The 23,550-nt window shown below is 38.3% G+C and overlaps 1 protein-coding gene across 2 annotated transcripts in view; it reads right to left on the reverse strand.

The window, feature by feature from the left end:
• Positions 1-10,953: 10,953 nt before the first annotated feature.
• The window catches only part of LOC126483779 (coiled-coil and C2 domain-containing protein 1-like), a 129,613-nt gene continuing 117,016 nt past the window's right edge, over positions 10,954-23,550 (reverse strand). For both annotated transcript variants that reach the window (XM_050106936.1, XM_050106937.1), the window contains 2 exons: positions 11,511-11,601; positions 10,954-11,429 (listed from right to left, as the gene is read on the reverse strand). In XM_050106936.1, the coding sequence (XP_049962893.1) occupies positions 11,307-11,429; positions 11,511-11,601 (214 nt within the window). In that variant the 3' untranslated portion in view covers positions 10,954-11,306. The remainder of the gene's footprint in view (positions 11,430-11,510; positions 11,602-23,550) is intronic.

Genomic DNA, 23,550 nt, shown 5'->3' on the forward strand with positions numbered 1-23,550 from the left:
ATTATATAAATACTGCTTTGATGTTAATTACCCCTTAATCTAATTCATATCTTAACAGCAGGAATTAAGAAATCTGCAGGGATTCTTAGAAATCTCAGCAGGCTTACAAACCACAGTGTACACTAAGGACGCATCTTAGATGCTGCAGAAAAATCTATAGACACATTGTTTGTGGAACTAAAATTCTTAACAGTGACTTAATTATCAGAAAAAGCAATAAAACCAGACCCATTGGGAAGATCATAAACTATAACATAGTTAAATCCAAACTAACAAATAAAAACAGGGTCAATCCATACCAAGTGGTCCAAGAAAAAAAAATAATTGGTTGCTTGACTATCTCAGAAAAATTTTATATATGCTGGGTGAATTCCCCAATGTTTAGTACTCACAAAAATATTTATTACAGACCGCATACGTTTTTTTCGTATTTGCAAGTATCTACATTTTTTACAATTATTCAGTAGTGGATTGTCCCACGCCTTTCAGATAAAATGCTTTTAGTTCAACACACTCTGGGCTAAAAATTAACATCGTTATCACTTAGCTGAATGTATTGTTTAATATGTTTTTAATAGAACAAAGTTATCAGCCACAAATTAAAAAAATTCAATTTTTGAACAGTAGTTTTCCAAAGAAAGATTAATTTCTCAGTTTTAATATTTTTCTGCTATTAAAATGTACAGTATAGTTACTTTTTATAGAGTATCAATGGTGAGCAGCTTACACTTAGAAAATACACTATTTTAAAAAATGGATTTTTTTTTCATTTTTCCATTTTGTGGCCTGCAGTATATTTGTTGGGGGACCAGAAAAAAATGTGAAAATTTCACAGTTAATAGACACTTATGATATCGAATTTCAGTATAAATTTCAACTTTGAGATTCAATTGGAAGTTATGGAAAAACGATTACGAACACGAGTCAAAAATACATTTCTTAACGTCTGTGATATCTGGTAGGCTAATCAAATGAAGTAAACCAACTGCATAATGTAACACACCACATTACACTATCTAATGATTATTTGTCAAAACAATGCTGTGGTAATTGTTTCAGCAGGCTAACAATTGCATCTGCAAGGCTATACAAGTCTGATTGTTGTCTTCCCCCTTACAACAACAATTGTCTACTCGCACTTATTTAGCCAGAAGTTCTTTAAGTGTGCAATTGCAAAATGGTGTCTCAGTGTTCTGTTGGTGTTATTATTAATGAAGCATGTCATAAAAGTGTGTATGCAGTGTATCCTAAAGACATTACTTTAATCGAAGATGACAGTGAAGAAGAAAAAGTGTTTTACTTACGAGTCAGCCTAGCAGTCAAATCAACATGCAAGTACCATGAAATGGAATACTTAAAAAAATTTCACCACCTTTTTGGTCAGTCTTGCATGGACCCTTTTGAAAAACATAAGAAACCTATGACAAAAGGTCTGCGAGAAATAACATTTGATCAGTATTCTAAAAATAAAAGCCCTTTTGTCAATCTCATACCAGGAAAATCATTGTGTCCAACATGTTATTCTAGGATATTTGTAATTCACAAGAGAAAAGATAGTGAAACCTCAGATACAGAATTTTGTGTCTTATCAGCAACCATTAAAAAAGTAGATACAGCTTGTGAAATCCTGGGTATATTGCCTGCTAGTAAAATTAGAACACTAAGTCAAGATAAAAGACCAAGTACCTTGAATACAAAAATTGAGAAAGTGGCTGCTACAGTCAAAAAGAATTTGGCAGTTTCATTTCAAAATACAATTTATACTAAAACAGATGGAAGTTCTAAAACTTCACCAACCAAATATGATGATTTGATAGAAAAACTAAATGCAGTACTTTAAACAAAGAGGATAAAATTAAGATTATCAGTTTACTGCTGAATTCTTGGAGTCGAGCAAAACTTAGTGATGAATTTAATGTGTCAGAATGTCTTGTTAAGTTAACAAGGCAGTTAGTAAAAGAACAGGGAATTTTACCAGCATTACAAAAGAAAAGTGCATCTGATTTGGTAGATGAAAACACAATCAATAAAGTTATTAAGTATTATGACAATGACAATAACAGCAGTTTGATGTCTGGCAGAAAAGACTGTTTCTGTGAAAGAAAATGGTTCTAAGATTCAAAGACAAAAAGGTTAATATTGTGCAATTTAAATGAACTATCCACTGAATTTAAAAAAGAAAATCTTGACATTAAAATTGGAAAATCAAAGTTTTGCGAGTTGAGACCAAGATGGAAGTTATGATTTGCAATATTGACAGTTACAATTGTATGATAAAGGGAAAATGTGAAGATTGTCCAAGCAAACAAGCCTTACTTGACATGTTTGAAGAATCCGAAGAAAACAATTTGATGCCTGACAATGTAAAATACAATCAATGGGTGACGCAATACAGAACTGAAATGTTGACAGCCAAAAAACACGAGAAAAGTTTTTTGAAGTGTTGATGGCTTACCTTGAAAATCTGAAAATGCATCATTTTATTGCAAAAGCTCAAAGTAAATTTTTGAAAGACAAAAAGCAAACCTTGGCAGCTGGTGAATGCTTTGTTCTTGCTGACTTTTCAGAAAATTATTCCTTTGTTCTTCAAGATGAAGTTAAAGGGCACCACGGGGTAAACAATCATTTCACAGTTCATCCATTTGTATTCTATTATAAAGATGAAGATAAAGCAATGAGCCACAGCTTTTGTTTATAAGCAACTACCTTTAACACAACACTACAGCAGTGCACATTTTTCAACTAAAATCAACAAACTACATTAAATAGCACCACCCTTCCATAAAAAAAACTGATTTACTTTTCGGATGGGGCAGCAAGTCAATATAAAAACAAAACAAAAAAAATTATTAACATCTGCTTTCATAAATTAGATTTTGCATTTGATGTAGAATGGCGCTTTTTCACTTCATGCCATGGGAAGAATGCTTGCGATGGTGTCGGGGGTACAACAAAGCGAGCTGTTACAAAAGCTGGTCTGCAGCGGACTGATGGCAATCATAACAACTCAAGAAATGTTTGAATTCTGTAAAAAACATATCAATGTTTTTGTACAATGTGAGGAAATACAAGAAGTCTATGACACTGTCTTGAGGGAAAGGTAAAACACTTGTCAGAAGATTAAAGGCACTCGATCTTTTGATTGTTTTGCACCCCATTCACACAGCTTACTGAAGTGTGGGATCACATCAACTTCGCCTGATTGTGAACTTCATCAGTGTGGAAAACTTGTACAACTGGTTCTTCAAAATAAAGACATAGTGGCTTGTGTTTATGATGAACAGTGGTGGATTGGCTAAGTTGATAATACTGACTGCTGAAACCAAGATGTATATGTTGTATTTTATCACCCTCCAGGACCAAGGACATCTTTTAAAAAATTGAGGAGGATCAAGTTTGGATGTCACTTAAAGATGTCCTAAGGAAGTTGTCTCCCATGGAATTTACAACTGTGACTGGGCGAACTTATAATCTAACACCCAAACTGAGTGAACAAATATCTCAAATGTTCAATGAGCGATGTACTAAAAACAAATAGCAAGAGAACAATATAATGTAATTAGTAGGCTTATTTTCAATTTTAAAAAAGTAATCATAGATATGATTAAATTATATACCGTAACTGATATATTTTTTCCATAAGCCTAGATATCGCAGATGTTAAAAACGTATTTTTGACTGGTGTTTGTAATTTTTTTTCCTATAACTTCCAACTGAATTTCAAAGTTGAAATTTATACTGAAGTTTGATATCATAAAGGTCTATTAACTGTGAAATTTTCAGATTTTTTTTTCTGGCCCCCAACAAAGATATTGCAGGCCACAAAATCGAAAAATTAAAAAATCCATTTTTAAAAATAGGGTATTTTTTTAAGTGTAAGCTGCTCACCATAAAAGTAAATATACTATACAGTGTAACAGCAGAAAAATATTAAAGCTGAGAAATTAATCTTTCTTTGGAAAACTACTGTCCAAAAATCGAGGTTATTTTTAAATTTGTGCCTGATAACTTAGATCTATTAAAAATATATTAAAGAATACATTCAGCTAAGTGATAATGATGTTAATTTGTAGCCCAGATTGTGTTGAAGTAAATGCATTTTATCTGGAAGGCTTAGGACAACCCACTACCGAGTAATTGTAAAACATGTAGATGCTTCCAAATACGAAACAACGCATGCAGGCTGCAACAAATATGGTCGCCACTTCAAACTAATACACAATAATTGTTTAAAAAAATATTTTTGTGGCTACTAAACATTGGGGAATTCACCCAGCAAATATAAAATTTTTCTGAGATGGTCAAGTAACCAATTATTTTTTCTTGGACCACTTGGTATGGATTGACCCAACCCCATTATAAAAAAAAGTAAGGAAAAGTTCCTGAAGACACTCAAAATGTTGTTAATGTATTTAGTTATTAATATATTAACATTGCTCAAAATCTTACCAAGAATTTGGGAAACACGAAAGTTACAAACATAGAAGTTCCCATAAATGAACAGTTTTTTCATGCCTCATTTAGAAGTAAGAAATGCGGTTAATAAGCTGAAAAATAAATTGTCTTGTGGATGTGATGGCATTCCTGTGAGGGTTATAAAACATAGTTCAGACAAAATAGCAACTGAACTAACTAGTAGTAAAGACTGTACATATAACATACAAAATTACAGACCATTGTCACTACTATCAGGCTTTGCTAAAGTTACTGGGAGTTTCCTGAACAAATGTAAAAATCTTACCAATGCACAGAATGGTTTTAGGAAAAACATGTCTACTGCTACAGCTGTGTATCACTTCTAGAACAAGTTTTATTTGCAGTAAACAATGATGAATCCAAGGCATTTGACCTCATTAACCCTGCCATATTGCGTGCAACATATCAAAGTGTTGAAATAACTCGTAATGGCAGACAATATCACTCAACATACAAAAAAGTTAACTGTAGTGTATCCCGAGATTCTTGGTTTTTATTAATGACTTTCCAAACCACGTAACAAGAGCTGAATCAGTTCTTTTTGCAAACAATACAGCCCTCTTTGTGAAAGTACAGAGTAAAGCAGACAGACAAGGAAAAAGAACGAGCAATAACAAATGAGTCAGCATAACAGTTCAGGGACAACTGTTTGATCATAAATGACAACAAAACCACATGGATCTTTTTTAGGCACATAAGGAACAAGTAAAAAACATCTTTCACAAAAATTTTAGGTGTATCATTAGCCGACAATTTAAGATAGCAAAAACAAGTTGAATTATTGAATAAAAAACCTAGTAAATACCATTATAAATCACCAAAACTTAAAAGACAACTGCAATTACTCTCATGTGCATAGCATTATAAGGAATGGTATTATATTCTGGGGGAATACACCATTTACAAAAAGTTGTTCTAAGCTCAAAAAGAGAGCCATTTGTATTCTCAAGGGTGCTGGTCACAGAGAGCCATGCAGAGAACTCTTCAAGAAATTAAAAAATGTTGACCCTCACTGGTTTATTCATTTATGAATCTATATGTTTTCGTAAGTACCAAAATAGTGATGTAAAAAATGGCTCTGAGCACTATGGGACTCAACTTCTGAGGTCATCAGTCCCCTAGAACTTAGAACTACTTAAACCTAACTAACCTAAGGACATCACACAAATCCATGCCCGAGGCAGGATTCGAACCTGCGATCGTAGCGGTCTTGTGGTTCCAGACTGTATCACCTAGAACCGCACGGCCACTCCGGCCGGCAAAATAGTGATGTACCTTCCAAAAATAATGTTCGGTGACTTGTCTAAGGAAATCAAAAAACTACAAAACTTATATAGATTTAAAAAGGAATTAAAGAACCTATTGTTAAGTGAAAGTTACTATAGTGTTGTTGAATTTCTCTGTCATCAAAACAGATAGGTCTTGTCATTTGATTTAATTCTATGAGCTATTGTTATTTACCTTTATGTATAAGGAAGATTATAAACTGCTCTCTCTCTCTCTCTCTCTCTCTCTCTCTCTCTCTCTCTCTCTCTCTCTCTCCCCCCCCCCCCCCCCCCCCATCTCTCTCATATACACACAGGGTGAAAAAAAATTCGCACTCTGACTTCGCAGTGCAATTCCTCGCATACTGGCAATGCAAAAATGCCTGTCACAAAATTTCGTCACGCGCATATTTGGGGCAGTAAATGGACATTAAGATCGTAAATCTGACAACACTGTTATTACATGTATGTTACAGTGTGTAAACCTTTAGATGGCAGACCTCTCCCTAGTCCTGAGTCGGTAGAAGTCGGTAAACGTTGGGAGGCTTCAGTAGGCACACAGTTTCGATTGCTGCCAACATTACGTAGCTGACTGTGTTGTACAAGGTAGCCATTGTCGTCTGCTTCGTTATTGTTTTGCGCTGTACTATTCTGCGTGTTCTTATTGTGCAGTTGTGCTAAACATTATCAAAATGAGTAGTTGCTGGCCCATCTCGGAAGTCGCCAACAACTTCCAAGCCTTTCGTCTGCTTTCGTGTAAGTATGACGCGCAATTTGTAGTGCCAGCACTGCAACTGGTGGGTGTGCCTTCTCCCCCCCCCCCCCCCCCTCCTCACCCCTCGCCAGTCAATGCTTGCTTCCTCCTCTCCCCGCACAACTCTGCCATCTTACAGTTAACACACTGTAACTACCTCTGTCAGGATCAAGCAATAGTGCTGTGCAGTTGCTGCAGAGGATAGTGTTTGGGTTAGTATGCAGGAGGTCGAGGGTTCGATTATGGAATACAGAACTGGAAATACATTGGTCAGCTTTCAAAGAAACCTTTAGCGTGTTATGGACGCGAATTGTTTTGCACCAGTGCATCTACTAGATTCTAAACCTGTTTTCTGTGTACCTTCTCCCAATGGTCCCATCGATTAATACCAACTATTATTCTTGACACATTCAGGTCCATTGCAATCAGTTAGGGCCTCACATAACCAGTATGGCCAGCAACATGCTTTGCAAATGATTTCGATGGGACCTTTGGCGGAGGGTATACAGAAAATATGCTTGGAATCTAGTAGATGCAGTGGCACGAAATAATCCACGTCAAAAAGGCTTCTTTAAAAGCTGACCAGTGAAAATGATCGTACCTCCATTTCTGTGTTCGTAGAACTTAATGGCTGTTTTGTAGAAGACTGAATGTAATTGCTGTATGAAGATTAAGGTGCCAGGTATCATATTATGCGAACTACTTTTAGCAAATAAAAACATATATGCCTCAACCAGAATCAAAACCTCAACCTCCTGCATGCCAACCCAAAACACTATCCACTGCACCAACTGCACAGCACTGCTCTACCTGCTGACAGAGGTAGTTACTGTACATATGATTACAGTGTTAACAGATTGCCAGCCTTTAATGTTTATTTATTGCCCAAAATATGTGCAGGATGAAATTTTGTGAGATACATTTCTGTATTGTCACCCTGTATTAAGTGGGGTGAATGTGTTTGTCCTTCACAAGCCCTACGAAGACATACTCAGGTGAACTGTTTTAATTTTTAAAGAAGCTTGTAAACTCATTTGGGACACCACAAATAAAAAGCTAATCAACAAGTACCACAACTTTGTATATCTTTCACTGTCTTTTGGGTGTAGCAGAACCAAGGGTTGAAGTCATCATAGAACAATTGGAAAAATGCACATCATGCTCCACCTGTGACCTAAAAAGGAAGACACACACCTTATATGTGCCATTGTTGCTAGAAGCCAATCTGACTTGAATCTCTACAAAAATTTCCAGCGAGTTGAAAGAAAACCTCTGAGAAGAAAACTAAACACCTAAAAAGTACTACTGTTACTTTCATTTTTCTGAATTTTTTTCGGGGGTGTTTTATGTTTTTATTATTACACATGCAATAAATAAAAATATAGCAAAAAGGAAAATTTGGAGTGCGGGGTATTTGAGTTTTCATAGCTCTAATATTATCATGTTAATTTTGTGTAGTTTTCTGTTTAAATGTATTTTTTTATAATAATAAACTTTAAAATTTATTTGAATATATATTTTTTGTGTGGTATTAATGTAACCTGTCACATAAAATCTGCACTGTCCCATTGAAATTGCTGAATGCGACCTGAAAATGGTCTGGGAAGCTAAGGGTTAAAGTCACCCTGTTGTTATAAACAATCCACACTTAAGTACCCATGTTCTGAAGGAAAAATCAATATGTTAATTTTATTGATTTCAGAAATATTTACATTGAAAGTGCAAAATCAAGCAACTTCACCCTGTTTAATAGTACTTCTGGTTGTACAAACCTACCACATAGTTTAAGGTTATGAAACAATCAGCTGTCATAAACTGCTGCAGCTGCTGCTTAACAAGTCTTATTCATCCCTTTGTTATATGATCAAAAGCAATCAAGTGTAAAACTTCACAATCAGCTGACGCAAACTAATTGTTTTTAATTTATAAGAGCCCACTGGGAAGACAATTCTGTCTTCTTCTTGAGATGATATTGCCTAGCAAATGTTGGCAATACGTATACTCTGATTTGGCCAGTGAAGTATAGAAATCAACGAAATGTCTTTCAGTCATGAGATTCTCCGTCTTCCAGTGACATTTTTGCCATCATCCTTCAATATTAAGCTGCAATAATTGATATCTCTAGTCCCTAAAATATGTCCCAAGCCTTTTGTTCTTTTTTGTTTTATAATATGTAATACAGTAGTCCGTTTTACTTTTCATCCAGTGAAGGACTTTGATATTGATATTTTCAGTATCTTAGTTTCAGTGCAAGAGATGACAATACAAACATTTCAAGATCTGAATTCCATTTCAGTTCCTGTACCCTCTTTCCACCTTTCGTTCTCATAACAAACGCAGAACAGAAAACATGCAGCTCTGAATCACGCCTATTCTCAGTTGCAAACCTCATGAAAAATTTCATGTTAATGAATTAAAGGGGTTGGCGGAAGAAAGTGGTAACTGACAGGAGAATATTCTGAGTTACTTCATGGTCAAATTCAAGGATAAGAATATAAATACCATTATTATACATATCAATTTACAGAAGATAGTTCTTTCTAACGGTATGTAGAAGATAGTTCTTTCTAACGGTATGTAGAAGATAGTTCTTTTTAGCAGTGTGTAGAAGACAGTTCTGTCTAGCAGTGTGTAGAAGACAGTTCTGTCTAGCAGTGTGTAGAAGACAGTTCTGTCTAGCAGTGTGTAGAAGACAGTTCTGTCTAGCAGTGTGTAGAAGACAGTTCTGTCTAGCAGTGTGTAGAAGACAGTTCTGTCTAGCAGTGTGTAGAAGACAGTTCTGTCTAGCAGTGTGTAGAAGACAGTTCTTTCTAGCAGTGTGTAGAAGACAGTTCTTTCTAGCAGTGTGTAGAAGACAGTTCTTTCTAGCAGTGTGTAGAAGATAGTTCTTTTTAGCGGTATGTATGGAATTACTTGTTACCAGCTGGTGCATTCAAATGTAGGTAGGTCCTACAACAGATAATGTGTTCAGACAAATTCTTTCTAAACAAGGCCAATTCACACTGATCATCACAACACGGCACCATCACATTAGGGTTTATTCACACTGTCCGTCGTGTCACGTTACATCACGTTGTGTCAGTTCAAGTCGCATGATTTCAACTCACGTGACTGTCCTCAATAGTTTTCAGTCTATAATAAATAAGAAATAACAAAGGAAAATAAAAATATGTAGGATAACAACTGATATAAAACAGTAAAACCACAACCTAACAAAAGCACGATGAAACGAAGTATGGAGGATGGGTGCAAGGCTGTGGATCGCCTATCGGGAGGAAATGAGTCTGGGGTCACCTGCTCAACTACGGACAGTGAGTCGGTCATAAAAATTTTGTTCCCAAGAAACCTTGACGGTGCCATCATACCGTGATGTGACAGCTAATGTGAATTAGTCTTTAACTCTTTCCTCCCTCATTCCCATTAGTTGTTTCCTGGTTTGTTTATGTGTGTCACTTGGATTCACATTGTTGGTCCGAAATGGTACCTAAATATTTTAAGGAGGGGATTTCCCTTTTAGATAATGTTTTGAAAGGGTTAATAGACAGCCAAACTCTTCACTGCATTTATGAGCAGGTACTTGTGTCTTCTGCATATATCATGTTATTAATAAGTTTCCCATTTATTGTAAACACTCTTAATCTTCTGTCAATGATTCCTTGAAAACTGCCTCAGAATAAACATTGAAAAAAAGAGTATTTACAGAATGTGCAAAAATTTAATACCACACTTTTGAAACCCATCTATGATTTGTTATACATCATTAGAAGCCCAGAGTACTGTGCAATATTTATTAGATAACTTTGTGCCATGCAAGATCGTTTACATTATAAGGACCTGGGATTTATGAGCAAGTTCTAAAATACCAATGTAAGCAGAGGGTGCTTTATCCACAATTCAGTGTGGAGATAGTTGCATAGTATCTGTGTTGACATAGCATCCCCATTTGCACCCGAAAAGATAGCGTGCAGTTCTGTTGAATTTTTCTTGAGTTACGTATTAGCCATAACTTACATGTAGTGGCCAACAGCTGGTGTTTGACTGCAGGAAATCACTGCAAGGCTCAATGTTTTGTGTCTCGCAATAGTCAGTGAATAATATTCGAATGACTATGCTGTGGTGGCCTGCAGCCAACTTCCCAATTTGTAAAGTAACCTGTGTCTGTTCATTAAACTCAATATCACTCATAACTTATCTGGGTCCACTCTATCAAATGTACACATAAAATTCCAGGAAAAGTAAATTACTTGTAACGAGAAAAGAAAAAAATTCTTTCCTGGTGACAGACAATGCAGTATTGGACCCACTTAATCTACACACTGCAAAAAGTAAATTGCACATAAAACACCAGAGAAAATGTGCCTGAAGCCTCCTCTAAAAGTCACTGATGATGTACTGGCAAAAATTAAATAATGTTCTTTACTTTTAAAGTGCAGAAGACTATAATGTTTTACCAGAAAATAAAATTGTAACTAGAGCTTTATTTTTAAAAAATAATTATTTCATAATTAAAAACAATATTACAGCTTTTTTATATAACATTCCATATACAAATATACATATCTATTTATTAAAACAATATTGATGAAATAAACACACATGTAATTCCTACAGTGCAAAACAGGATTCTGAAACTTAATACATACAATAATACATGTGCTCTGAAAATATTATTGTCCAATACAGTGATTATCATTTACAGAGCATTTTTTCGTCTTTCCAGTTTTCTACTGGTAACAGCACAAAGGAAAGAAATAAAAATGTCACAAGAACACAGCCAGCCAAATGAGGAATAATGATGTGTCAGAACATTTTCACATAGAATCAATAACAAGCCACTTTTCTTGCACTTGTTCAACTTGCTTTGTAACAATTGGATTTCGTATTCTGATTTTCACTTCTAGCTTCCCACCAACAGTTTTACGGCCTTCAAGCAACTGCAATTTAAAATAGAAAATAAATGTACTGCTTATCTTAAAGAATAGCATCACAATGGAAAATGAAAGTATTTTACTTACATCATAAGCATCATGAAGAATGCACTTAGTTTCCAATGGTTGCAGTTTGATATTTGCTGTACCAATTAGCGAATCGCCTCTAAAAAATCCACTGTAAAACAATGAGGTTACATAATAATAATCTTCGCAAGAGTCAGTAAGGATTATATTGAGGCAATCTACATCCTGTCAGAAACATCTGAACATAACAGAAGTTTTACAAGGAAAAATAACAATTTTTATTGTCTGTCTCAGATCTGAAAGTCTACACGAAAAATTTACATATTACTGGAGGTTCTTTAGCAAGTGACTGTATATTATTTTGCTGGTTGCTCGCATTACAGACCTGAGTCTTTTTTTAGAACTAATCAAAACAGAATGGAGTTGAATTGGCATAATAAGAGAAAGAATTAGTTTTGGTGTTTGGATTGTGTATCGGTCAGCATTTTAAGTCTGTTATATGCTATGGGATTTTAGCAGGTTATATTTCTCTCTTTCTGTCAGAATTTGTTACACAAATGACTGTAAAAATAGTATTGAAATGTTTCGAGATAAAGTAGCCAAATCGTAGCCCACTTTTACGCAACTTCAGAACTATTGATGTGTGTAAAGTAACTAAGAGCTTGGCCTTTTCTTATCAGTGGCCGTAGATGTTGATCATTTTAGTATACACAAGAAGGAAATAAATAAATAAATAAAAGAAACAAACAAACAAAGATTAAGGAGTGGTGGTTAGCACTCTGGAAAATGCTAATAGGTTACAGCATAAGCTAAGAGAGTAAATTCCTAATTGTACAAAATATAAATTCACTTGAGAAAATATCTTTTTCTCCCCAGCTATGGCCTGAATGATTTGCCCCTGTTGCCCAACTGTCTAGCTATCCCTATTTTCTCCATGAGGAGGGAACTAACAGTTTCAAAAGCTAAGTAAATGCGTCTGTTAGCAGTACTTGGCATTTTATCTCCCACAGATAAGAAGTGCCCAGCAAGTCAGACTCCTTGTAATTTTACAGTATATGATCAGGTCAAGCTCGTTTCAAAGTCACTCAACTGTACTGTAATATGCAGTTCAGAATTGTTATCGAGGAAGAACTTTTGTGTCACACCCTTTAGTATCTGCAGTTAATACTATTCGGCAAGACCGTAATAAGTGGAAGTACACTCCTGGAAATGGAAAAAAGAACACATTGACACCGGTGTGTCAGACCCACCATACTTGCTCCGGACACTGCGAGAGGGCTGTACAAGCAATGATCACACGCACGGCACAGCGGACACACCAGGAACCGCGGTGTTGGCCGTCGAATGGCGCTAGCTGCGCATCATTTGTGCACCGCCGCCGTCAGTGTCAGCAAGTTTGCCGTGGCATACGGAGGTCCATCGCAGTCTTTAACACTGGTAGCATGCCGCGACAGAGTGGACGTGAACCGTATGTGCAGTTGACGGACTTTGAGCGAGGGCGTATAGTGGGCATGCGGGAGGCCGGGTGGACGTACCGCCGAATTGCTCAACACGTGGGGCGTGAGGTCTCCACAGTACATCGATGTTGTCGCCAGTGGTCGGCGGAAGGTGCACGTGCCCGTCGACCTGGGACCGAACCGCAGCGACGCACGGATGCACACCAAGACCGTAGGATCCTACGCAGTGCCGTAGGGGACCGCACCGCCACTTCCCAGCAAATTAGGGACACTGTTGCTCCTGGGGTATCGGCGAGGACCATTCGCAACCGTCTCCATGAAGCTGGGCTGCGGTCCCGCACACCGCTAGGCCGTCTTCCGCTCACGCCCCAACATCGTGCAGCCCGCCTCCAGTGGTGTCGCGACAGGCGTGAATGGAGGGACGAATGGAGACGTGTCGTCTTCAGCGATGAGAGTCGCTTCTGCCTTGGTGCCAATGATGGTCGTATGCGTGTTTGGCGCCGTGCAGGTGAGCGCCACAATCAGGACTGCATACGACCGAGGCACACAGGGCCAACACCCGGCATCATGGTGTGGGGAGCGATCTCCTACACTGGCCGTACACCACTGGTGATCGTCGAGGGGACACTGAATAGTGCACGGTACATCCAAACCGTCATCGAACCCATCGTTCTACCATTCCTAGACCGGCAAGGGAACTTGCTGTTCCAACAGGACAATGCCCGTCCGCATGTATCCCGTGCCACCCAACGTGCTCTAGAAGGTGTAAGTCAACTACCCTGGCCAGCAAGATCTCCGGATCTGTCCCCCATTGAGCATGTTTGGGACTGGATGAAGCGTCGTCTCACGCGGTCTGCACGTCCAGCACGAACGCTGGTCCAACTGAGGCGCCAGGTGGAAATGGCATGGCAAGCCGTTCCACAGGACTACATCCAGCATCTCTACGATCGTCTCCATGGGAGAATAGCAGCCTGCATTGCTGCGAAAGGTGGATATACACTGTACTAGTGCCGACATTGTGCATGCTCTGTTGCCTGTGTCTATGTGCCTGTGGTTCTGTCAGTGTGATCATGTGATGTATCTGACCCCAGGAATGTGTCAATAAAGTTTCCCCTTTCTGGGACAATGAATTCATGGTGTTCTTATTTCAATTTCCAGGAGTGTATGTTTGTGCGACACTGATACAGTTTGGCAGAATAAAATGCACAAAAAATTTGTAAGTAGCATATCGGCTTTCTATATGAACAGTATTATTATAGAGACTGTATACTGGCTTTTTTTTATCATTACTATCTAACTAGTTTCAAAACAAGAGGAGAGTGCTGCAACTTGACAATACATACGTAACAAGAAAATCCCCATCTGCCAAGAGCAAAATTTTGACTGTTTCCCCACTGAGTAGGGAGAGTAGAGGTGAGTGGTATTATTTAATTCCAGTAACCTTCAAAGTTATTAAGCATGCTGGTTATTTTCTATGGGCATATACAGAACCTCCTTAAACTTTAACACACATAGAAATAATGTGTGTTTAATGAATGGTTTCAGAGGAACAAGAAATAAACTGAGAGTAGTGCTTACAACAACTGTTATCATTTGCTATAGCTCATCCACTGTTAATATATAAATCTTCAGCTCAATGAAACAAAATATACACATTGCCCGCTTCCTGATGCCTATCACTCTTCCATCAAAACTGACAATTAAGGTATCGAAAAAATGACAAATTGAAAGGCTTGCATCATGCTGGAAGTCATACAACATTAATTTATTTGCTTATACAGCAAGCAGCAAAGAAGTACCTTAGCCTTTCTTCAATCAATCCTTTTGGCTGTTTGACTGGTGTCATTTCAATTTATAACCATATCTACCATCCTTCCTTACTGGAGTCATGGCAGACATCCCTGAGAAGTCATCCTAGTGGACTTTCAAAAGGCATATGATTCGATAGATGAGCAGATTGTGATACCCACCCCATGACAACTGGGCCTTAATGAGAAGCGTAGCAGGCTAGTCCGTGCCACTTTGAGGAACAACACTTCCGAAGTCAAATTTAGAAATGAGCTCTCAGAGTTTCACCATTCAGATAGGAGTTAGACAAAATGATGGTCTCTCATGCACGCTCTTCATTGCGTACTGAAGAAGATTATCAGAGAATTAACTTTAACACTACTATCGGGAAATGGAATGAAGATTGGATACTTGAAAGATAACCTCATTGTACACTGATCCGTAAGGGTGAGCATAGGTACAACATATCTTAAGATACAAAATTAGCATGGTTATTTCAGTGGCCAAGAAGTTTAACAATCAAGTGACATCATCATCTTGTGTCACAGATCAGTTTTTAATATATTGCGTCTATGAGTAGAAATAGAATCATTGTCAAAACTTGTACCAATCATATGGTATGATTAATAAATAATAATTCAGCAACAGCATTTGTTACATTACACAGTATCTATGTTACAACCCTTCAGTCTGCTATGAACAACAATAAGTAATCTCTCAGGTTTTCTTGGTGTGACTAATTAGTGTGCCTCCAGGTGTTCTGCCAACTTCTTGTTTCCATTTTATGCATGATTTTTGATGGCCAACCAAGCCATCTACTTCAGATGCTGTGAATTTTGCTGTTACAGACTTACACTAGGGCTAAACTCACTGCACCCGAAGAAGATGGCTGGGGGTCTCATCTAAATATCGTAATCGTACATCAAATGGAAACAATAACTTGTAAAATACACAGAAGCACAGTATTAATAGCTAGAAGTCTGATAAATGCCAATGTCACTCCTCTTTTAAGTTAATAAATTACCACTTAAGATGTAGCCATTCACTAGAATAAGGCAATTTTACATGTTCAATAGTTTGGTCCAATTTTTGTAATTTGCACACTCCTAGGTAAAGCACATAAATATGAAACATGCTGCTGCAAATTCCTTAAAGTCAGAAATCACTCAGCAAACAGCAGTCCTGTTGAATGGGCACACCCAACTTATTAACTTTCGGAACAAATCCTTTGTCGAGCTAGTGCACACACACACACACACACACACACACACACACACACACACACACACACACACACACACACACAGCCAATGTCCCTCACTGCACCAAGGCACATATGTGGGCTGAAAGGACTTATTACGAAAGCTAGCACATTTTCTTTCTTGTTTGTGTGTGCCTGTCGACAAGGTAATGTTTCTGTTATTCAGGGAGTGGTTTCATTTACTCCCGACGTAATTACATTCAGCTAGAACTTACCTTACTATATTTACACATAACAGAAATCTGCTGTACATAGGCACAACATAGAAATTTTATTCTTTTCCTGCCGTAGGGCAGAGACAAACACTTTTTACATCCAAAGCATCATCTTGCCTTGGGTAAATTAAGTATTCGAAGCTTTAAAGTTGATATACAACAATAACATAAAAGATGTATGTATCATTATAGCATAAATCAGAAGCTGACTGAGATAGATGCTGGCATCAAATACAAGATAAGTACAAAGTATGAAGAGATGCAAAAGAATAAAAGGACAAGAAGTGTAAAATGCATAGTGAGACACAGAGAAAGAAGAAAGAGAGAGGCACACAGTGAAACAATGGAAGTAAGAAAGAAATACATATGTGTTGACATATATTTTGTATATACAAAGCAAAGAGTGAAATTAGAGTGATTGTAGACCTTTTTGGCAACTGTCATCATCCAGAAAACTCTTTGCAGTATGTGCCCAAGCTGTCTTGTTAAAAAAATCTTTCTTTAATGACATCAAAAAATATTTGTTGGCTGTAGGATGGGGTGCCTAGAAATAAAATATTTGTAATATTATGTAGACCAGGATTTTGACCACTGTTCCAAGTTAAGGAAATTAACGTAAATTAAGGCAAGGTAGGTGGCGAGAACCAAGGACATGTTGCAGTGCCAGTTCCACCTGTGGGGTTCTGAGAAAATGGTGTCTTGCTGAAGAATCCAAGTGGCATGTATGGTGAAACAGGCACCGAGGTCATGACTGTCATGTTGTATAACACACTCTGCAACAGGATATTGTGTGTTGCCAGTGTACACCAACTGCCTATGCCCATTTATCCTAACTGATAACTTAGTGGTAGTTATGCCAATGCAAGAAGGCTGAACAGTGTTTACATACCAGCTGGTATATGATATACATGGTATATAGTACACATTTTGCCATTTACAGTGCTGGTTTAGGTGGTGGTAAAAGGGTGCATACGGCAAGTCTTGCAGTTGAGACGTTGCAGGGGTGGGAGCCATATGGAGAATGATGGATGCAGGAGCAGCATAGCGTCTGAAAAGGATAGTGCGGAGATTGAGAAGACAACCAAAAGCTATTCTAGGTGTGGTGGGCAAAATCACTGAAAGAATGGATCTATGACTTCATAAAATAATGCCCTGAAATGAGGTCCATTCTGTCTGTAATTCTGCCCACCACACCATGATGGATGCAGGAGCAGCATAGCGTCTGAAAAGGATAGTGCGAAGATTGAGAAGACAACCAAAAGCTATTCTAGGTGTGGTGGGCAAAATCACTGAAAGAATGGATCTATGACTTCATAAAATAATGCCCTGAAATGGGGTCCATTCTGTCTGTAATTCTGCCCACCACACCTAGAATAGCTTTTCATTGCCCTCTCAAGCTCCACAATATCCTTTGGACCCTATGCTCTTTCTGCACCCATGTCCCTTTCCTATGCCTCCTACTTCTGTGACCATCCCCACTGTAAGACTTTCCCTATGCATCCTCCTACAACCACCTGTACCAGCCCTGTAACTTGCAAGACATGTACTATGAAAGAGAGAGCCACCCATGAAATGACACATATCATATATCAGGCTTTTATATTGGCATTACAACCATCAGTTAAGATGAATGGGCAAAGGCAGAGGGTGTACACTGGCAACATACAATATCCTGTTGCAGAGCTTGCTCTATGACATGACACTTGTGACCTTGACGTCTGTTTCACTACATGTGCCATTTGGATTCTTCCCCCAGACACTAGTTTCTCAGAACTCCGTAAGTGGAAAGTGGCCTACAACATGTCCTTGGTTTTCACCACCCCCCTGCCCTTAATTTACATTAATTTCTTCAGTCTCAGCATTTCTTCACTCCCTTTTTAGTTTTCTACTTCTATCATTTTCTGACCTGTCTATTTTTTGACATCATCCTCCCACCTCTAGCACATACAATGCATTTAGGTTTTCACTCTTATTAACTCATGCACAGTGTTTTAGCAGTAATCTCTGTCTTGCATATTTCTCAATCTTCCATCTTTCAGCTCTCACATTTTCAAATCTCATCTGGTGCAGTCCCCAACAATCAGTCTTTCCTTCCCATCCCATCCGTTAAGTCTCCCTTGACCCTGGGTTTTGGGCGACTTTTCCAAACTCTACCCCTTTTCACAAATCTCACCAGGCAGTTTTTTCACCCCTCTTTCTTCCCTTTCAACCATTCTGCCAGGAGGAGGCGCCACTGGTTCCGAAAGCTAACAAACTGTAATACCTTTCTACGTGTATTCTCCTGCCACCACTTGGTGAGTAGACTCCTGCCACCACTTGGTGAGTAGATTTTTTATCCATCCTTTTCCTTGATATATTATTAATAATAATGTACATAGAAGAGAAGTTAAGATAGGTCATCACAAATATATTCAGAATGAGTAAATATATAATGGTATGACTTTCTCTGAGTTATAGTGAACAATGTGATGAATATTCTGTCAGGCAAGTAAATTTTAATGTTTATAACTGCCAAATTATGAACAAATTGTTTCTATCTTTTTTATTTTACACAAAAAATTAGTGACAAAATGTGTGGAACCTGATAAAATAGTAAAACTATAACAGCACATGAAATCACCATTCTGCCATCATCAAGTGAGGAGGTCCTACAAACATCTTCCCTACTGTATCAAACATAAGGAAACACTGAACTCAGAAATGTTTCATACGTTTGCCAGTGTACTTGAGACCCATCAATCTGTGCTTTGCTGTTGTGGCAATCAGAAAATTTGCTCAAGTTATTCACATGGACTTCCACAATGTATGCAACAGTCAAAACAGTGGTATGGGTCTCATTTATGGGAAATGTCACTGCAAAGAGCAGCAGTGTGAATATATGCCAAACAGTATCCTTATCATGCCAATATCTTTCAATTTGTCTGTCCGAAAATGATGAAAAAATTCAAGAAGCGGGAAGCGTGAAGAATAACGCACATCAATGGAAAAGAAGAGTAACTGATACGAGAAATGCAATCATCATTCTAGCACTGTTAACACTCGATCCACACATCACTATGAAGCAGCTTGAATATGTGACTGGGATCAGCCAAATGAGAGTTCTACAAATATACATTCTAATGTGTTTCACCCTTACCATATTTCACTCTGACAACTTCATGGCAACTACTTAAAATTGGTTCCAGATTTCCGAAAACTGCAAAGTAAGCAGAATTTCTACAAAAGATTTTGTTTACTGGTGAAGCATCATTGAAAACCTTGGGCAAATTAATCTTTGCAATATTCACTAATGGTCAGCTGAAAATCCCCATTGGCTGCAAGAAGTGGATAAACAATGACAACTGTCTGCCAACATGTGATGTGGGCTTTTCAAGAATCACATCATTGGCCCCTGTTTTACTGATGTGACTAAGCAAAGCAGACACAATATTCTACATCATATCCTAAGAGATACACAACTGTAAATACTGGAAAACATACCACTGAACGTAAGGTGATCCATGTTAAACAACAATGGACAGGCAGATTATTGTAGATTTTCTGCTCATTCTGTGGTATTAAAACTATATCATCTGCGTAAGTCAGAGTGTTGGTTCTTCTACTCAGCTGTATTCCTGTATCCTAGCTCATTACCTTTGTCACTGCTCTTTCCCAAACCAGACTGAACAGTGAGGGGCGGTGGTGGTGGAGAAGTGGGGTGGGGGTGGGGGGGGGGGGGGAGGGGGGGAGGGGGAGGAGAAGCCACACTTCAGTCTTCCTCTCCAATTTCTCTGACATCTTTCCACTCACTTTCACAATACATGTAGTCTCTTGTATTCATGCCTGTGTCATTTTTATTAATTTTCTAGGAACCTGCACCCTTTCCAGTTCTTGCCATATTGTTTGCTTGCCTCTTCACACTACCATACACTTTTTGGAAATCCACAAAACGACAGTGAATATCTCTGCAAAATTCCCAGCTCTTTGATAGCATTTGCCTTATTATACGTAGTTGGTCTACAATTCATTTTTTAAAATGCTACTTATTGGAATCCAAGTACCTCTTCAAGGTATGGTGTCAGCTACTTCAATAACAACAGGCTCAGGATCGTAGAAGTTGTGCATAGTACGGTAGTCCCTTTTTCGTTGCTGCAATCATTGGGTCTCCTTTCCTTAGCATTGGGCAGATGACAGACTGCTTCCTTCTGTTGGGATTCTTTCCCTCCTCGAAATTAAACTGATTAGATGGTATACTCTCTCTTGTAGGATCTCTCTTCCCTCTATCAGCATTTCTGCAGGTTTTCCCATTCCTCCATAGTTTTCATTTCACATGTTATCGGTTGTCCTGCTTGTCTTTGATCATATCAATCCTTGCGTTATATCCTTTCTTGAAGAGCATGACTGTCCTGTAAAAGTCTCTTGTATTGCATACTGTTTGATCCATTTCTGCCAGTGTTATCTTGCTTTTTATATATCTCACTTTTCTGTTCAAAGGACTTGCTGCCTCCATGTATCCCAACCTTAACTTTCATTGTGTCTGTCTGTCAGCCATAACATTTTAGCCTCTTTTCTCTTGTTAACTGCATGTGTTGGTTGGTTGGTTGGTGGGTTTGGGGAAGGAGACCAGACAGCGTGGTCATCGGTCTCATCGGATTAGGGAAGGATGGGGAAGGAAGTCGGCCGTGCCCTTTCAGAGGAACCATCCCGGCATTTGCCTGGAGCGATTTAGGGAAATCACGGAAAACCTAAATCAGGATGGCCGGACGCGGGATTGAACCGTTGTCCTCCCGAATGCGAGTCCAGTGTCTAACCACTGCGCCACCCCGCTCGGTAACTGCATGTGTACCCTTGTCATTAAACTATCCTCTGCTCCACCTCCTGCTCTCCAATGGTTTCAGCATTTCATCTGCTGCGCATTTGACTTCGATCTTGAGCTTGGACCATAACGTATCTACATCACCTCGCTGTCCTTCCATGGCAGCAAACTTGTTTCAAATTTTAATTGCATGCATATAGTGGTCTTCAGTCCAGAGACTGGTTTGATGCAGCTCTCCATGCTATTCTATCTCGTGCAAACTACTTCATCTCTGAGCAACTACTGCAACCTACATCCTTCTGAATCTGCTTAGTGTATTCATCTCTTTGTCTCCCTCTACAATTTTTACCCTCCACACTTCCCTCCAATACTAAATTAGTGATCCCTTGATGCCTGAGAACGTGTCCTACCAATCAATCCCTTCTTTTAGTCGGGCTGTGCTACAAATTCCTCTTCTCCCCAATTCTATTCAGTACCTCCTAATTAGTTACGTGATCTACCCACCTAATCTTCAGCTTCTTCTGTAGCACCACATTTCAAAAGCTTTCTTGTCTAAACTACTTATCATCTATGTTTTGCTTCCACACACGGCTACACTCCATACAAATACTTTCAGAAAAGACTTCCCGACACGTAAATCTGAACCAGATGTTACCAAATTTCTCTTCTTCAGAAATGCTTTCCTTGCCATTGCCAGTCTACGTTTTATATCCTCTCTACTTCGACCATCATCAGTTATTTTTCTCTCCAAATAGCAAAACTCATCTACTGCTTGTAAGTGTCTCATTTCCCAATCTAATTCCCCCAGCATCATACAATTTAATTGAACTACATTCCATTATCATCGTTCTGCTTTTGGTGATGTTCATCTTAAATCCTCCTTTGAAGACGGTGTCCATTCCGTTCAAATGCTCTTCCAGGTCCTCTGCTGTCTCTTGACAGAATTACAATGTCATTGGCAAGCCTCAATGTTTTTATTTCTTCTCCATGTATTTTAATTCCTACTCCACATTTTTCTTTTGTTCCCTTTACTGCTTGCTCAATATACAGACTGAACAACATTGAGGATAAACTACAACCCTGTCTCACTCGCTTCCCAACCACTGATTCCCTTTCATGCCCCTCGCCTCGTAACTGCCATCTGGTTTCTGTACATATTGTAAATAGCCTTTCGTTCCCTGTTTTGATCCATGCCACCTTCACAATTTTAAAGATAGTATACCAGTCAATATTGTCAAAAGACTTCTCTAAGTCTACAAATACTAGAAACATAGGTTTGCATTTCCTTAATCTATCTTCTAAGATAAGTCATAGGGTCAGTATTTCCTCATAAGTTCCAATATTTCTATGGAATCCAAACTTATCTTGCCCGAGGGTGGCTTCTACCAGTTTTTCCATTCATCTCTAAACAATTCATGTTAGAGTTTTGCAGCTGTGACTTATTAAACTGATAGTTCAATAATTTTCACACCTGTCAACATCTGTTTTCTTTGGGACTGGAATTATTATATTCATCTTGAAGTCTGTGGATATTTCTCCTGTCTCATACATCTTGCTCACCAGATGGTAGAGTTTTGTCAGGGGTGGCTATCCCAAGGCTATCAATAGTCCTGTCCTTGTGTAGACCCTCTATGTTCTCCTTCCACGTTTCTGCTTTCCCTTCTTTGCTTAGGACTGGTTTTCCATCTGAGCTCTTGATATTCATATAGGTGAATTCTCTTTGCTCCAAAGGTCTCTTTGTTTTCCTACAGGCAGTATCTATCTTAACCCTAGTGATACATGCCTCTACATACTTACATTTGTTCTCTAGCCATCCTTGCTTAGCCATTTTGCACTTCCTGTCGATCTCATTTTTGAGACGTTTCTCTTCCTTTTCGCCTGATTTATTTACTGCATTTTTATATTTTCTCCTTTCATAAATAAAATTTAATCTCTCTTCTGTTACCCAAGGATTCCTACTAGCCCTCATCTTTTTACCTACTTGATCATCTACTGCCTTCTCTATTCCATCTCTCAAAGCTACCCATTCTTTTACTGTATTTCTTTCCCCTGTTCTTGTCTGTCATTCCCTAATACTCGTCCTGAAACTCTGTACAACCTCTGGTTCTTTCAGTTTACCCAGGTCCCATCTCCTTAAATTCCTACCTTTTTGCAGTTTTTGCAGTTTCTTCAGTTTTAATCTACAGTTCATAACCAATAAATTGTGGTCAGGGTTCACACCTACCCCTGGAATTGTCTTATAATTTAAAACCTGGTACCTAAATCTCTGTCTTACCATTATATATTTATCTGAAACCTTGCAGTGTCTCCAGGCCTCTTCCACACATACAACCCTCTTTCAGGAGTCCTAAACCAATTGTTAGCTATGATTAAGTTATGCTCTGTGCAAAATTCTACCAGGCGGCTTCCTCTTTCATTCCTTACCCCCAGTCCATATTCACGTACTACTTTTCCTTCCCTTCCTTTCCTTACTATCGAATTCCAGTCCCCCATAACTAAAAAATTTTCATCTCCCTTAACTATCTGAATAATTTCATTTATCCCGCCATACATTTCTTCAATCTCTTCATTATCTGCAGAGCTA

The sequence above is a fragment of the Schistocerca serialis genome, chromosome 6 (assembly GCF_023864345.2).
Source record: "Schistocerca serialis cubense isolate TAMUIC-IGC-003099 chromosome 6, iqSchSeri2.2, whole genome shotgun sequence".
In the NCBI taxonomy this organism is placed as follows: Eukaryota; Metazoa; Arthropoda; class Insecta; order Orthoptera; family Acrididae; genus Schistocerca; species Schistocerca serialis.